The sequence below is a fragment of the Balaenoptera musculus genome, chromosome 9 (genome assembly GCF_009873245.2).
Source record: "Balaenoptera musculus isolate JJ_BM4_2016_0621 chromosome 9, mBalMus1.pri.v3, whole genome shotgun sequence".
Classification (NCBI taxonomy): Eukaryota; Metazoa; Chordata; class Mammalia; order Artiodactyla; family Balaenopteridae; genus Balaenoptera; species Balaenoptera musculus.
The window spans coordinates 15819667-15838358 of NC_045793.1; the positions used below are offsets into that span (position 1 = coordinate 15819667).

At 35.9% G+C, this 18692-nt stretch overlaps 1 protein-coding gene across 3 annotated transcripts in view; it reads right to left on the bottom strand.

Moving 5' to 3' along the window:
* TRIM24 (tripartite motif containing 24) overlaps positions 1-18692 on the bottom strand; it is a 93071-nt gene that overhangs the window by 20538 nt on the left and 53841 nt on the right. For 2 of the 3 annotated variants that reach the window (XM_036863293.1, XM_036863291.1), the window contains exons 6-10: positions 18001-18115; positions 15347-15493; positions 8918-9035; positions 6147-6415; positions 781-954 (exon numbers count right to left, since the gene is read on the bottom strand). In XM_036863293.1, the coding sequence (XP_036719188.1) occupies positions 781-954; positions 6147-6415; positions 8918-9035; positions 15347-15493; positions 18001-18115 (823 nt within the window). The remainder of the gene's footprint in view (positions 1-780; positions 955-6146; positions 6416-8917; positions 9036-15346; positions 15494-18000; positions 18116-18692) is intronic. The other variant, XM_036863292.1, reaches the window with a different exon arrangement.

Consider the following 18692-nt stretch of genomic DNA (forward strand, 5'->3'; position numbering starts at 1 on the left):
TTCAAATCATTTGATTAAAATGAATGTCACAGAATTATGGGAATAGCATCATATTCTTTATTTCGGCCTTGGCAAAAAAAATTAAACTGAAATCAATCTACTAGTCGTAAGCTGGAAAGGCTTGACACAAGTACTTGGAGAAGACAAAGCACTGGGAGAACTTTTTAAAACAGTGTTAACACCTAAAAAATATTTTTACCTGAAAACACTAAGAATATATATATAATATATATTATAAATTTATATAATACAAATATAAATTATAACTTAGATAAATATTAAACCTTCTAAGAGTTAATATATAACCTTAAATATTAAACTTTATCAGATGTATATGTACTACATATTAAAACTGTGTGATACTAAGTTGGTGTCCAAGAAGTCTCCTTAAAACACTTTGAAGATTTGTTTATTGGTCTCTCTTTAAGTATGCAATCTGTATTTGTTAGAATAATTCTGTCTTAGGAAATTTAATGCACTCACCTAAAAGCTACACACATTAACACTGAAAAATTCATACCTATGACTCACCGATTATCCTGATCCTTCACTTCTGTGTAAGTGGCTTGATTTCTCTTGTTAATTACAAAGCATCAAGATCCTTTCTCTTAGCTTTGTCTCTACAGGGCTGTCTGTAATAAACTTTGTAATCCACATTTATTTAAAAAAGGAAAAAGCTTACTCTTGCTCTTTATGACCATTGCTCTATCCATAAATTCAATGTGATTTGGAAGTAGAGAGAAGCAGGACAAGCAACTGTGGAGAAGTAAATATATGTACCTGTTTTATGGCTTGTTGAGCCAGGAAAGCCATCTGCAGGGGGTTGGGCTTTATCGCTTGTCGTGGCATATTCTGGTTTGGTGGATATCTTAGCTGTTGAGGATGAGGAGGAAGAACTGGTCCATTGGGTTTGGGGCTGTGATTTTGAAAATTTATCAAACGTGGAGGAGGTTGCTGGAAAAAAAGAAATTTAACCAACTCAGTGACAATCATCTCCTGAAAGACAAATTATAAAGAACTCTATTTTATAACTTTTACAGAAAGACAGCAATTCTATCACAGATGAATCATTTATTAAAATTACAATAAGGGTACGGGGGGAGGGGACAGCCTTCCAGAATGTGTATAAGCAATTTAAAGAAAAGAAGTTTTATTAGGAAAGACCCTTGGGAGAGGATTTTCCAGCTGCAAGTAGGTTAAACTAGGATTAGATCTAGGCCACACTGGCAAGTAGGGAAAATTTGTCTTTGGTATTCTTCTAAGTCCCTGATGGTTATATTCTGCAAAGAATTGCCCTCTTCAATCTTCCTAAAATAATGTGATGGTAGAATAATAATTTACTGAGTAGTTATTACATGTCAGGTACTACTTTAAGTACTTTACATGTGTTAACCCATTTAATCTTCACAATGATCCACTAAGGTAGGGATTACCTCTGTTCTACAAAAAAGGGAACTGAGATATAGAGAATTTAAATAACTTGTCCAAGATTAACAAAGATAGGAGGAATGGAGCTGAGATTTGAACTCAAGTCCTCTGGCTCCAAGCAGTAAAACATAAATAATGAAAAGATGAATATTAATAACATTTAAAAATTAACGAATCGGATCTTATTGAGATCAAACTATGTGCCAGGCATTGTGACTGGCATTTTACATGTGTTATCTCATTATTACCCTCCCCTCATTTTACAAATTAGGACACTAAACATTAAAAAGCTGGGATAACTTGAAAAAAGTCACACAGCTCATTAAAGGCAGCACTAAGGCTTTAATCCAAAACTAGTCTGCCATTTCATTACCCAAACATGTTTTGGTGTTTAGCTGGAGGTTAAGGTACTAATTACAGCTTAGAGGATGAGTCTCTCTAAAAGAAAATAGATTTGGAAAGGACACCCTTCAAGGACAACACTGGTTGATTATAGGGCAGGGTAGGGGCTGGGAAGGCAAGCCTAGTTTGCTCAATAAATGCTAGCCCTAGAAATTGAGACCAGTGTTCTTGAAAAAGGTAACCGTATATGCCAGTCTCACCTTGACTACCCAATTCTCTCTAAGGCTGGCAACTTATTGCAAAGTAAATACTTATTTTCAGGCTATCTTAACTGCATATGAATAAGAACTTCTCAGAAAGGGAACTATTAACTCCCACATTCAAGGTGGGAAAAATAAATGTGGAATTTATAAAGGCTGAAATAGCAACATCTTAAACTTTGACACTGTGAAGGCAGACAGCCATAAAGTGTAGCTCTGCCCTCGTTTTGTTCTTTTCCTTCTCCCATTTTTGGAATTCATCTCCTTTCCTGGGTAAATTACTTCTCTTTCCCCTCTCTTGCAAATTAGTTCGCACTGGGTTCACCGTCAATAACTTTCAAGAGTGACCAGCAATTACAGACCCAATGAAAAGCAGATTTAAATACCATTTCAAGATCAAGGGAAATTCTTGAAATTCTATTCTTCTGGGTGAAGAACAGAAAAATATTAGAGAAAAAGAGAAAATGAAAAAATCTTATAGAAGCGTAAGCCTGAAGCCATAGCAATTCTCTTTGATTCTTCTATTAAAGTTTTGTGACTTGAAGGGTTTTATATCAATAGAAACACAAACAGAGAAGAATTGGGGAATCATAGTGGAAAACTTCTAAGTTAATCAAAGAGACAATTTTTTAAAAAGTGGAAAAGCACCCAAAATGATCCTTAAGGGAGAACAAAAGTAGTTATAGAAGTCTTTTGCCTACCCCTGCCCTGAGATTTATATATTGATTAAGTCAAGAAATGACACTTGATGCCAGAGTACTGTACTCTGTGAAAAATCAGTGTGGGACTGGATGTCAACTCTCCCATCAAGGAATCCCAGTGTGGTGAGACGTAAGGTGATTTTTCTTTCCTCTCCCAAACTGTTATAGTTGATTGAGTTAATTTCTAAGAACACTGTGACAGGAAAAGCAACTTGAAAGAATAAGACTAGCAACTAGTTATGAGCATAAAAGAAATAGCAAAACCAGTGTTATTTTAATTAAATGGAATCAATTAATTTGCAAGAAGGAAAAAAGGGAGAGAATAGAGAAATAATTGAGAGCTTAAGCAAACTGACATATAATCATCAGTATCCTCACCTTCACTCTAAATACTTCTATTATTACAGGTTTTAATTTTATTCTAGGTCAGTATAACCACAAAGCATAGCAGATGTCTTTCTAACATCCACCCACTGTTTAGGAAAATTAATGTATACATATGAATGAGAGTTATCTCCAGAGCAGTAAATCTAGCCCGGGAGTGAGAACCATTATGTATAAAATAACATACTTAGATCTAACAAACTTAGGCCTGTCCATTAGAGTATGATAGAGTATACTGTACACCGCTCAATAAACAGAGATGCATAATGTTTATCAAGTTCGTACCACTCAGTCATATAACTATGTATTCTAGCTCTGTATCACACAACTCTTTAATCATTCAGATTACACGGCTAATCTTCAGAGGAAGAAGAAATAGGGAACTATTGTATAAGTGATTTTTAGAAGCAGGCCTTTAAATTGACCTGGGTCCTATTGGACAGATGTAGAGTATGATTTGAACACCCCCACAAGGAGGCACACATACACCCTGCTTACAGACAGATATTTTCCCACATATATATATGCAAATAAACTGTTAGAAAACTAAGAAAGCAGGTGGGTAAGGCAGTGTGAAAGTTTACAGATGAGGGAAAATTGATGAGTGAAAAATGTAGGAGTGGGTATTTGGCATAGAAAAGATAAAATGAGAGATGAGAGTACTGGAAGAAAGTTCAGGAGTCATTGAGAGGAGACAAAAAGAGTGGTGTGTGAGGTAATGACCAAAAGATGAGAAAATTACTTTACAGTTGATCTTTGAACAACACAACATGGGTTTGAACTGTGCAGGTTCACCTAGACATGGATTTTTTTCAATAGTGAATACTTCAGTACCACACAGTCCGTGGTTGGTTGAATCCTCAGATGCAGAACAGTGGATATGGAGGAACCGCAGAGAGAGAGGGCCAACTGTAAGTTATACATGGATTTTCAACTATATGGAGGGTTAGCGCTTCTAACCCCTGCATTGTTCAAGGGTCAAATGTACTGATAAGTGGGAAAATTAGGCTGTATAATAAAGATTGTACTTTATATATATCATATAGCAGTAAATCCTAGAGAGAAATAATAAGATCAAAAGCAAATTTCTGAGATAAGCAGGCTAAAGGCTCGATCAAGGTCACTTCTGGTTTGTCACTGCTTATATAAAAAACTGTTTGAGAATGTGCCCAAGTCACGTAGTATCTATTAAAATGCCTCAGTTCTTCACTCCTTAGTGAAAAGGGAATTAATACAAATGATGGATTTATCTTATTTCAGGTTAATTATGTATTAAATAAAAAATCACTTTAACATCTCTCGGACACTTAAGATAAATAATAATCAGGCAAATGCTTAGCACTAGTCACTGAACAAGTAATTATTTTCTCTCTCTTTTCCTCCTCACATTTATCTTCAGAACAATTTGGGTGCTCTGCAGTCTACCTGCAATATGTCACCCTGCAGCCTGCAGAGGTAGTGACAAAATTATTCCTCAATTTTCTTAACAAAATCTCAACTCTGCCAGCTGCACTCCTGATATCGAAAGCGTACATGTCTTTTCCCATTGAACACTCACCAAACAAAGACCTCTTAAATTGCTTGTTATTTATTTCCTTTTAAAACCTGGGTTAAAACAAAGTTCAAGAGGAATAATCAACTGGTCATACTAATATTCTCCTAGATTTGACATGCCTTCTTAATCAAATTACTAGACAGCCATAAACTTCAAATACATCACACCTCAGGCCTTCACAGAAGCAATTTAACAAAATCAGGATCTACATATGCCCACAACTTTTATTCAGGGTTGAAATAAGAGTCCTATGAAGGGCTTCCCTGGTGGCACAGTGGTTGAGAATCTGCCTGCCAATGCAGGGGACACGGGTTCGAGCCCTGGTCTGGGAAGATCCCACATGCTGCGGAGCGACTAGGCCCGTGTGCCACAGTTACTGAGCCTGCGCGTCTGGAGCCTGTGCTCCGCAACAAGAAAGGCCGCGATAGTGAGAGGCCCGTGCACCACGATGAAGAGTGGCCCCCACTTGCCGCAACTGGAGAAAGCCCTCGCACAGCAACGAAGACCCAACACAGCCATAAATAAATAAGTAAATAAATAAAAATTAAAAAAAAAAGAGTTCTATGAAGATCATCTGTTTTGTAAAACTGCTACCAAAAAATGCTATTATGCATTTAATTGCTTTTTCATAAAGAACCACATTATATATTCCTCTTAGTGCTAAAAAAATACTAGTAAAAAATTTCTCCTCTAATGGCATGTTCCTTTTAATCAAATAATATAGATATTATTCCTGTTTCTTCTTTGTTTGGCTGACAAAAAATTGAGCTAAGTCTTGCTCTCAAGCATAATGAGAACCCTTAGCCTAGTTCTGTGTGCTTTATTTGAGTATTCTTAACACTTATTAATCCCTGTGCCATTTCATTTGTGTCATTTACTGTGAATCAGTTCAAATTCTTCTGAGAAATAGGGAGTATAAATTAATAAATAAAAGTAACTGAAAATAACAGACAATTTGTATGGATTAAAATAAGAATGGTTCATGGAACATTTGCTCAGAAATAAAGTTTGAAAAAGGTAGACTTCTAACGAATCACACCCTTGCCCTTTTCTATTTCATTTTGTCCTAGTTTCTAAGATGCAACGTGATTTTCTAAACACTGCATCCTTACAGAGAACAGATAACCTAAAGTATTAGTCATCCTGAAGCACTACTATAAGAATTATGAGTTACAGGTACACAACTTTTCCCATCAATCATATACATTGGTTATTTAGGAATGCAATCATTTATCCTCTTATAATCTGAAGATGAAAGAGAGCAGATGAGAATAGATGTCCCAATTAAATAAACCATTAATTTCTTTTTGAGAAGGGCTAAAATCTAGAGTTAAATCAGGGATCCTTAATGTGATAAATTTTTATAAATTCATATATTTAAGTCATGGATGAAAGATGCCTTAGTTATTTTAGGAGCTGCTGAATACAACTGTACTATAATTATCTAAGTTAGGACAGGCCTGCTTCCAAATTTACCTGATGAGAGATGGAAGGTTGCTGGATGGGCCCCTGCATTCTAGGGTTTGGTAAACCCACAGGTGCTGGCCTCCGTTGCACCTGTTGCCTCTGAGCCATTACCTGTTGCTGCATATGCTGGAGTCGTAATTGAGCTAGGCTGATCTGTGTTGGAAACTTGGATAACTGGTTTGAAGATAAACCACCTGGTGGCTGTGAATTCTGTTCCATGACAGGATTCTGCTTAGGCATTTGTGGTTGACTCTCTTTATCTTCGATTACTAAAGAACCTAATTAAAGAGAAAAGGTTAAGTTCTAAAGATTTTCTGGTAGTGAAATACCATATTTTGTAAGGCTATTTTTACTGATCTTCAGGATTGCCAAGGAACTTCTTTTTCTCTCAGGAACCCTTTATACTCTTAAAAATAGAAACCCCAAAGAGCTTCTGTTTATGTAGGTTCTATCAATCAAAATTTACCATATTCGAAACTAAAAATGAGAATTAAAAACATTTTTCCTCACTAATTCATTTAAAAGTGACAACCCATAATACATTTTTATGAAAAAATACTTATTTTCAAAAAAATGTAGTGAAGGGTGGCGCTATTTTACATTTTCAAACATCTCTTTAAATGTCTGGCTTAATGGCTGAACTCTCATACCTGTTTCTGCATTATCTAATATATTGTTTAAATATATGAAGAAAATCCAGCCATACATGGATATGTACTTGGAAACGGGAGGCCTCTGGCATCACCTGAAGGAGCCTCAGACTCTACTTTGAGGACTGCCGTTGCATATCAAAACAAAACAAGCAAACCTGACATTGGATCTAAATGCCACAGTATTTCTGATTTAGTCATCTCTCAAGTTCTTTACACCTTCACAGAGTATACTGTTAGTTCTCTGATGGAGAATACTCTGCCTTATAACTATACTGTTAGAGTTTAAAGGTACCTCTAACAGGTCTGGTCCAAGCATAAGGCAAAGCTTGATTTCTTCAACAGCAGAGACTCAGTTAAATGTTTCTGATTTAATAAGCATATGCATCCTAAAAAATACAGTTATCATTCATTAAATACTTACTCTGTATTAGATACTGCGACAGTAGGTCTATGTATATTGTTAAAGTCCTCTGTACAGATAAGGGATTTAAGGTTCAGAGAGATTGAACAACTTACCCAAAGTCACAAAGACACTAACTGAATATTCATCCAAATCAACATTTTTCCCTTGCAGTCTTCTATAACATGTTTCTCAGAAGCCATAAATAACCAAGTTTGGGAAACTTGTCTCCTTTGAAGATTCAAAACGTAAATCTCATTGTAAATGGCAATTTACAGAGCTGTATAGGACAGCTCTGAGAAGTCCTACAGTAAAGGATATTGTTTTACAAACTCCTCACAAACAGATATTTTTGTTTTTGCTGTAGACTTATCTAAAACTATATCCATTTATGTGTATACAGTTACACATGTTCTTAATTTTATTTATGTTTACATCATGTGGTCTATGTTTTAAATGATATGCTTATAAGTACATACAATTCTACATATGACTATTTGTGTGGATATATAACTGTGATAGGTTCTCTATATAGCTGCATATATGGTGGAGGGTAGGAGATAGTTAACTTATATACACGCTTTGTATTAAGGTGCTTCTTTTTAGTTACATAGGTGAGAGTGTGTATGATTCCAGTTGCTTGCTATGTATCAATCAATCAATAAATATGTGCTTCTAGAATGAGCTGCAGGAGTCAACTTATGACCTTTCCTTCAAAGGGTCACCTTATTACCCATTCCTTCTGTTCTTCCCATGTATGAATGAGGTTTGTGTAAGCCTATTTCTTCCTTTCCTGGTGTGTTCTGAGAGCAATGGCTCTCTTTCCAGCCATTTCTTCCTTTCTTACCCAGAATCTAGCTTAGGGAATGAGAGAGCAACCATCTTTCAAGATTTTGAAACAAACTCAATGAGCCCAAAAACTGTCATCAAAAGGAATACTAGTGGTTTATGAAGAATGTATATGGAATTCTTAAATTTCTGTTTCTATAGTCTCCCTATGAGAAATTAAGAAAGGAGGCAAAAACTGAAGACTTTTTCTACTAGCACATAATGTAGCAAGTACTGCCTGCAAGGATATCTGATGTTACCAAATGATACCATAATGATAGTCCCCCTTTGTGATAACTCAGTGCGCTCTAGTACTTAAAATTTGGGCACTTATCTGTACATATGGTACACTTCAGTTAGGAGGTTAAAAATTACATAATAATTACATAAAAGGCAAAAGAAAAAATGAGAAGTCTTCCCTAGCTAGATAAAGCAAATGAACCATTAGGTGCCTGATGACTGGCTCTCAAGAGTAAGTAAGCCAATAATTGTATGAGAAGTCCTGTTTTAACAGAAAACATTCTAAATATAAAAAATCCTATATTAATGGCAGTCACAAGTCAAGAGTTTTATCAACCATTCTGATAAGTATGTAATTAACAGTACAAGCAAGATTCCATGGGAAAGAAAAAAAAACCTCCTAAATCCAGAAATCTAGACACCCTGTGAGTCAATATAAAGGATGTTTCATATCATTCACATATTTACATGTGTGTTTATATTCATGCATGTGTCACACATATACACACACTAATGAAATACTAGTGAAAATTCCATGTACTTAAAACAAAATGATAAACACACTTTGGGGGTGGAAGGGAATACATTTTCAATAATCTCATAATCATTAAGAGTACCAGAAACAAATGGCACTTTGAGAAAATGTACATACGGCCTACCTAAATTGATAATATTTTGAGCCCAGAAACTAGGATCACAGTGAAATTGGATGGTATTGTTGGTCACTGGGGAAGCATCACACCTTGCTCGAAGGAGGTGCCGTAACCGGTATGTAATCTAGAAGAAAGCAGAGAGACAACTAAACATCAAAATCTTTATTAGGCAAATAATTTATTAAGTTCCCAATAAATACACAAAAAATGGTCTCTGTATCATATGTATGCTAACACAAAATAAGCAATCATATATATATAAGTTATAAAGAAGTGGACAGACAACGCAGTTTTCCTTCCAAAACATGTTAGAAGTTTTGAGGTACAACTCAGCTATACTGTTGAATACAAAAAACTAACTTCAACTAGCTTAAAGTTAGTTTTTTGAATTATGTAAACTTCACATAAGCACCAACCAAGTACCTGTAAAATAAAACATTTTCACAAATTCTGCTCTTTTATTTATTGTACTTACTCTTTCAAAGAAGGATGCAGAGTTGAGATTAGGCGGCTAATGAATTACAGAAAATACAAATTACTCTCTGCTCAGGAAACGTAAGTACAGCTCATAACTAGGCCTACTAGTGGGATGGCTCTCCTTGCTCCTATGCTGTGAATCTCGGGTCATCACACCACATCCCCCATCTCCTCCACACTGCAGTCCTCAGTGAATACTCAGTCACTCTCCCTCAGTCTTGAAGAGTTTAGCTCCTGGCTCACGATCACCATCGCCAACATTACTCCTGTCTTAATTCTTGATGATTTTATATCCAACTAGATGATCTTTCTTTCCAGCTTACTCCCTTCTAGTGCCCAGATACCAATAATCCTACAAACCCTAAAGGTCCTATAAACCTTTGCTCTTAAAATTTTCCCTGTCCTTTGATCTCATCTTACCAATACCCTTACCCTAGCCCTCAGTTCCTCCTTATCCAGCTCAAATCCCAGGGTTAATCCTCATAATCATTTCTTTGTATATACCCTCAACACCTCTTTCTCTCACATGTCAAATTACACATACTCCCTTCCCTCTCCTCAACCTTTTCCCCAAACAACAACCAACAAACAACCCTGGTTAAATCTAACTTTTGACTCACTATAATTGGACTGATAAAGGGACTGACCAAACTTCAAACACAGCCTGCTCATTTTAGGTAGGGCCCTAAGGTTGACGGGCCTCTGGTCCTTCACGTCCCTACTCTCCTAAATGACTATTTCAAACCTCCTTTCTCTTTTCAAATCTCCAGCATCTCCTCCCCCATTCTCCATCTCAGCTGATGGTCCTGATTACTGTTCACTGAAAAAAACAGGAACAATCAGGGAACTTCCACAAACTTCCACCACCTACCAGTATTAGCGTTCCCTCCTATCACAATGGATTAACTGGCCACGCTTCTAGCTAAAGCCAATCCTTGCACTAGTGCAATAGTGCCCAACACCCTCTTGCCGACACAAAGACACTGCTCAGCAATTTCTCCCCTCTCCTGTATCCATCAAGCTTTCCATTTACTGCATCAGTCCCATTAACACATAAACATGTTTAACTTTTCCCAGCTAAAAACAGAACTCTTGGCTCCTTTTCTCCCGCCATCAACTGCTCTCTTTTCTGGCAAAACTCCCATTTTTCTGCTCTCTTTTCTGGCAAAACTCTTCAAAAGACTCATCTATAATGTCCCCCATTCCTCTCCTCCCATTCTTCCTTGAAACCATTCAGGCCTTAGTAGCTTTCACATAGGTGGTCACTTGGCCTCAGGGAAGCATTTTCTTCTCTTGGCTTTGAACAAACTATGATCTCATGGTTTTCCCCTTATTTCACCAGCTGCTATATTTTAAGGGCCGCTGAGAATAGGTCTGCGTCCAATGTACCATCTCAGTTTCCACTGTTGGTTCTTTCACGTCTTCCCACACCAGGAATATCCCAGGGCTCAGTCTTGCAACTGCTCTCTTTTCTTCTGCACCCACATACTTTAAGTGATCTCATCCAGTCTCATCGTTATCCGACTCTTAAATTTATATCTCAAGCCTGGACCCCTCTTTGAACTTGCACTTCCAACGGCTTGCTCATATCTCTACATGATTCTCTAACAGGTATCTCAAATTTAGTATGTCTAGAAGGGAACTCTTGATCCTTCTCCTCAAGTCTACTTGTCCTATGATTTTCCCCATCTCAGTTATTGGCAACACTATTTTTCCTACTGCTTAGTCCTTGTTCCTTTCTTTTCCTCATGCCTTATGTTCCACCTGTCAGCAAATCCTTTTGGCTCTACCATTAAAAGATATGGATAATCCTACCAATTCTCCCATTATCAACTCTACTGTTACTATCCTGGAAAAGCCACCTCATTGCAGTAAGGTTATAAATAGTCTCCCTTATTTCTCCCTTGCCTTCAACCACCTACAGGTTTTTTTCAGCGGCCAGAGTAATTGTGTTCAACTGTAAATCATATTCTGTCATTCCTCTCCTCAAGTCCCTCCAATGGTTTCTCATCTCACTTAGATTAAAAACCAAAGTCCTCATAATCAACTACAAGGCTCATACTATTTGGCTTTCCAGTACTTCTGACCTTCCTCATCCTAGTGTCTGCTCATTCACTGTGTTCCACCCTCTTAGGCCTACTTGCTGTCCATATCACAAATAACTCCCACCTCAGTCTTTGCACTTGCTGTCTGTACTTGTGCTCTGCCTGAATACTCTCCCCGAGTATCTGCATGGCTTGCTTCCTCACTTTCTTCAGGTATTTGCTCAACTATCACCCTCTTTAGATAGAATTCCATATCTAAAATCACAATCCTACCCCAATGCTCCCAGACTCTTCCCAATTTACTTCTTTTCTAGAGCACTCAATACGATGCAGTGGTCTATACATTTTACTTATTTTGGTATTGTCTATCTCTCTTCATTAAAATGTAACTTAAAAAAATATTTATTTATTTGGTTGTGCCGGGTCTTAGTTGCGGCTCACGGGCTCCTTAGTTGCGGCAGGCAGGCTCCTTAGTTGTGGCATGCGAACTCTTAGTTGTGGCATGCAGGTGGGATCTAGTTCCCTGACCAGGGATCGAACCCAGGCCCCCTGCATTGGGAGTGCAGAGTCTTAACCACTGCACTACCAGGGAAGTCCCTAAAAATGCAACTTCTTGAGGGCAGAGATTTTGCTTTGTTTTCTGTTCCCTTAGTACTCAGAATGCCACCTGATACATAACGGGTATTCAATAAATAATTTTTGAATAAATAAGTTTGCTTCATTCGATTGCTAAATTATCTCAAACAGCTATAATAAATTCTGTGTAAAAAAACATGTATTTATTTTGGGACTATGTAGAATACATGGCACAGTGTTTAGCAAACAGCACTCAACACAATGTTCTTTTACCTAAGTTTTTCTACCTTTCTTAATTTTTTTTGCATCTTCTAATAATTCTCATTATAAAACATGTTCATAATATGCTAAGCAAAAGAATTATGGCAAAAACTTTCCTATGAGGAGTCAGAAACCCTGGCTACTGTAAAAGATAAATAAGGGTTAATTAAATATAGTTGTTGATCCCTTCAGATGTATCTGAACTTAAACTCAGGTTTGACACTGAAAACTTAGCTACTGTTCAAAAAGCAAAGGACAAAATTTTTAAAAAAACTATGGAAGATGTCAAAACAGCTTTTGAGATGCAATACTGTATACTGTCTCCTTTCTACTGAAGTTAAAATAAACTTAAAAAAGAAATTTAGTATTTGAGTTTCCAATCCTGTAAAATATAACATAATGTTTTGTCTACACTTATTTATAGCTTCTGACAGGAGATGTTATCTGCTACCTTATTTATTTACCATCCATCTTTCATTGAGTTCCTGTATATCAAGCACTGGGTAACACAAAATTTTTACCCTTTAAGAAGTAAAAAGTCTAATGAAATTCACAGAAAAATATGCAAATGTAATAATAGTAGGTAAAAATCAGTAATAGTATGATGGATATATGCATAAGGGCTTTGTAAACACAGAGAAGGGTAATCCAACCCAGTCTTGGTCATGGAAGGCTGCCAAAAGCAAAGGAAGACACATCTACACTGAACCTGGTAGTCTCTACAAAGATGAGGATTAATTACTCAGGAGAAAGAAAAAGCATTCTAAGAAAGGGTAACAGTACCCAGGCAAAAGACCATGACATATTCTGAACCCTGAGGACTAAAAGCAAGGAACTGTCGATGAGATATCCAGGAAACATAAAGAAAGTCTTTGAAGATTAATTATATGGGAGGACGGGGGAAAGGGAGCAAAAAAGATTGTGGATTTCCCTTTTACTACTTATACCTTAACAGCTTCCTAATCACTAGTATTATAGAAATATCTATTGCTAGTAAAAAGAATAACTGTGTTTTACTCTCCTGGGCTCTTCTGTCAATATTTCTTCCCTTCCTTCTAAATAATATAAGAATAAACTCAGTGTTTAACAGATGACAGAAAAATTCTAAGGAAATACTGTGAAAATGTTTTAAAATATATTTAAAACTGGACTTCTGAAAGGATTCTGCTATTCCAGTGGGTTTGGTCTTTTACTGATTATAATTCCTATAGCAAAAAAAACGAACTAAGAATTGCAAGCTAAGCTTGAAATTTCAGGCCAGCAAGACGTTTCTTTTTAATTTTTAAGCATATAATAGCCATCATTAAAAAAATAACCTTAGTAAACATGGCTATATTTATGAAGCATAGAAGCTCTGAAGGACAGAGGTGCATAATATAGTGACTTTCAAATTTTCTGAGGTTAAAAATCCTTCTAAATGTTTAAAAGTAATCACAAGCCTTAGCTCTGCATTCACTATAGGTAAATTATTTTACTAGTTATATCTGCTGCTAGTGATGCGCTTGGGTTCCACAGGCTTTTAAAAATTAAAAAACACAATTTAGTAAATCAGGAAGCTGGTAATACTGGTTCCTTATGCTTCACTGTGTTTATTTTCTCCTGTGTATAATAGAGAACAATCTTCCTCTCTCCTATTTCAAGGGCTCATTGTGCAGATTAAGTAATCCCATCTTCGATTTTTTACTGTTTTGTTTGTATTATAATCACAAACAAAATCACAGAATAAAATCAGAGAAACAAATTCTTAAACTGATACGGAGATTGACTGAATATCTGATTGTGTGAATAACATGCTTTCTTACACACATACAAATAAAAATATTCATAACGGGTCTAGTTGAAAAAAAGACAATTCTCTCATTTTCTCCTTTTATCCCTGTTTTGTTTGACTTACAGGAAAATATAAGTAACAGAGAAGGTATGTACTGCATAGAAGCTGTTTTTCATTAGACCAATGAAGCAGTAAAAAGGAAGAAAAAGAAAAAAAAGACTCAAGATTGACCATATCATTGATAATTATGAAAGAAAAAAATCTTAAGAGTTGAATACAATTCATAATTAGGAATAGTTACCAATCAGTTTTCTAATAAGTTACTCAATATTTGAACCTAGTTTACAGAAGTTTATCCTGAAGTGCATTTCCTTATTTCAAAATGGTCGTAGAAAATTCCTTCCACAAAACGGAGTGGGTGAATAGAAAACAGATTTGGATGTCATAACTTGATTTCAAAGTGTAAATCTCTGTGGAATCTTTAATAAAATAAGAGTACAGCAGGAGTTTTTAAGAATGCTTATATGGTGTGACCTCCACGGCTGAGTGGCTCCTAGATCCTTGCTGCTAAAGGTGCGGTCTGCAAAGCAGCAGTGTTAGCATCACCTGGGAGCTCGTCGGAACTACAGAATTTGGCCTCACTCCACATCTACTGAACCACGTGATTAGTATGCAGTGACCATATTTTCAGTAGCAAGGTTTTAGACTATTCTGAAAACAGTTGAACAAATGAGAGCCACTTTTCTCTAGCAATGGGGTTGAAATATTCAGCACCATATATCACTGACAGAGTAAAAACGTAGTACAGACAAAAGGAACACAGCCTCTGGGTTCAGGTGTCCAAGCTGAGTGGCCTTAGGTGTGTTACTTAACTCTGTGCTTTGGTTTCGTCACCCATACAGTGGATGGATAGGTATACCTATCTCATAAAAATGATGTAAATGTTTAAATAAAATATTACATGGAAATGCTTAGGATTAGTGCCTGGCACACTATAGGTGATCAGGAAATGTTTACTCTTATCATTATTGTTAGTATTAAGTTCAACTGTCACTAAGACAGAGAAAACTTGGAAAAGAACAAAACAGGACGCCCGATGGTAGATTAAAATTGAAGATACGCCTCAATCATGGCAATATAAGATTTTTTAAAACCAAAATATTTTGATTAATAAAAATTAGAAAAAGGTAAAAAGCATTTAAGTACAGACTAATGAACATTTCTAAATTTTAAGCATTCTAATAACTCCATTGTTTCTCTCTGTATTTTGATAGTATGTTAAATGCCATACTTAGTTTATCTTACCAGTCGCTTGCTATAAAGTAATGCTGTACTGCTGCCACTGGAAACTGCCCATTTAGAAAAATGCATGACATGTTCCAACTGTTTAGAAAGTCCAGCCACTTCCTGCTGCTGTTGCATAAGTTTCATTCGATGATCTTTTGCAAGACTCTGAAAAAAAAAAATAGTTTCAAAATTAGTTCTGCATGTAACATATATTTTAATGGTCATCTTCAGATTACCCAATTAGAATAACCACCACCTCTAGGAACCCAGGTGATAGTAACTTATCCCTTGGTACGAAGGCTCATTCTCACTGAAGTAAAAACCGTGCCCCCAGTGCTGCAGCCACCACCGACGCCTCCCCTGCCTCTGCTGCCCGCCCCTCCTCTCCAAGGCCCTTGGTCTGGTTGTACATATTTTGGGAGGCAGGTTTCTGTTCATGCATCTTCCAGTATCCAAAGAGGTACAAAACCGTGGATTAGCTATAATACAGTAAATGCCTATTAAATTCAATACTCACAAATAAAACAGATGTACCATCCAGCAATCAAGTAAAGTTACCAGATCACATGATTTACTCAAGCACATGATTTCACCTTTTAGGCATTCTTATTCTGATTGCAACTAGTTTGTGCCAAGTCATGCCACGTGGTAGACAACATGTATGCTTTGTGTGTAGTAAAAAAAAAGGAAGCATATAATTTTTGTCTATTGAAAATTACTATGGGAACCAATTGATATAGTGACTAATGGTACCAATGCACTCTCAAAAAAACTACAGAAAAGTTGACTGTAGAATTTCTCTAAGGGAAGTATACAAGCAAGAACACAGGTTAGTCAAAAGTGGAAGAAAAACCCACTGAACCTGTGCTATTTTACAGGTCTCTAACCCCAAATCTCCTTTACCTGGCAAGGAAAGGAGGAGAGAACAGGACTTTCTACTAGCTCTAAAAAAAAGTTTAAAATTGCTACACTCCAATATGGAATTATATTCTCAACAGAGAAAATGAACCTAGATCCTGGCCCTAGTTGGTTTCAAATTTGGAAAATACACATATGCTAAACTGAATTAAGTCACTGCAGTGACTATCAGTGGCTTTGTCGTGTCTAATTTTAAGTCCAGAGATAATTTACTTATTAGGCTATTTCTGATCTCTGTAAAAACTAAGCATTACTTTGGAGACGTTCTAGAAAGAACAGAAATTCTGTTGACTTTTAGGGATGTTGCAAATTGAGAATCAGAAGCCCAAGTTTCTTGGTCTTCTATAGTAACAAACTATTTGGGTCTTGAGTCTTAGTAAATACTGACTACATTTATTCACCTTAAAGAAGGATTCTGTGAACCAGGAGACTGGGTATGAAGACTGAAAAGCATTTTTAAAAGGTGCTGCAAAAATTATAAGTCAGTAAAGTTGATTTAAAATAATACTGATGACGAGGTTCATCCCTAGAGATTTGGGGATGTGGTCATCTTTTGTTCTTTATCTTGATTTTTAAAGAACTCCTCAAGTGATTCTGATTTACAGTGAAGTTTGGAAACAGCCACAGCAATGTGTGCACTATTCATCTCTGAGAAGCAAATCTATGTGACATTTGATTTTAAGCAGAGCTTTGAAATCTTTTAAAATAGTTTAAATGCTTCTATCTAAAAAAAACCCCAACCAAACAAAAAAAAACACACAACCCTCCCGCCCCCCAGAACCTTGAAAACACAGTTACTGTAAATGGGGTCTGATTCCTCCTGGCCAGAATACTTTTTCACTAAGTATTTGTTTCCAAAAGGAGAGAGAATTATTTTGGTCTTTGTTTCCTGTATGATTGATAAACCATGGGAATGACCATGCTTTCCCAGGAGGAAGATAACTTTCTGACAAAGAACTTATAATTTTGTCAACTATAAAATAAAGAGGTTGAACTAAATTTTTTCTATGAGGCTTTTTTTTTAATCTTCGAACATCAGGATTCTTTTATTCTCTTCTTAATTTGTTTCTCTACTGTTAAATTCTTTTTGCACCAATATATTAAAATAATACCAAAATATCATGCAATTAATATTATGTTAAGATACCATGTAGAAGTTGTAACCTCATGTTATTTGAGTCAAACACTGACTCTGGATCTTGACCTTCATGAATGTAAGAAAGCTGGTTTAAGTTAGTAATATTTTTCTTACCTGCAGTGACAAACAACTATCTTAAGTGCCTTGAGCATCTCTCCCTGAGTACTGCTTTCACAATTAAGACTGCTGAGGGCAGGAGGCACATCCTTTTATCTAATTTCTCACAAGGTTAAATGTATATATTTGAGAACTAAATATAACTAACTTAATGTAGCTTTCTGAAAAACTTTGCTGAATTGCACTCCTTTGGTGACCCAAAGCTGTCGATTCAATGAATCTCTAAAAAGATTCATCTCTTTAATATTTACTAAGCTCCTCCTTCAAGCAAGGCATTATGCTTTGTGCTCTGAAGTAAACAATAAGGATTAAGACATTCCTACTGTATCAGAAAGCCATAAATTGTCAGCTACAAGGGAGAGCCTGAGAATGGAGAAAAATATTACTAAATCAAATGGAAACAATTGTATGAAAAAGGCTGTGATTTCAAATTCACAAATACACGAGAAAATACTACGTTAAATCACTACAACATACTGTCCCATTAACAGTAACTTACCTCAAGCTGATGCAGTAGAGCTTTTCCTTTTTTATTTATTTCTACCATCAATGTAAATATGGCAACTTTAATATCCTGTTCCACCTGCTTCTGATTTTGATTTACTTCAATTATCCTGAAAATTAAACAAAAGGGGGAAGTCTAAAATCTAAGGCAGAAGATTTGTTTTACAATATGTAATATTGATTTTCTAATCCCTAAATTAGACCAAAAAGTTTTCAGCTCTTAAAAGCTCAGCTTTTTCTAAGGGTCCTTCAGTTTAAATAGACTTTCTTGAAGATGAGATAGCAGAAATATTAATTCTTCCAAAAGACACAGTCAATTCAATCTTAATATCAAAATGTATAAAACTGCAAGAGAATGAACACATCTTAAGAAAACATTATTTGGAAAGATTATGACACCTGGAAAAATTCTCAGCCTAAAAGGACGGACAAAAAAATGATTTATAAACAAGATAAGGAAAACCAGGACTGAATGAGTTCTACTGTATTCACTGCAACTAAGAAGTAGAAAAGCTTAAATGTGTCACTATTATCTTAGTCATCTGAACTGTTACCCATTCATTATATCTGAATAAACGCAGAAAGACAATAATAGTAGTTTGCTACTTTTAATAACACATTTGTCTTGAAATAAGCAGCCAAATAACTATATGTTTTTATCAACCAGCATATACATTTTTTTCCTTT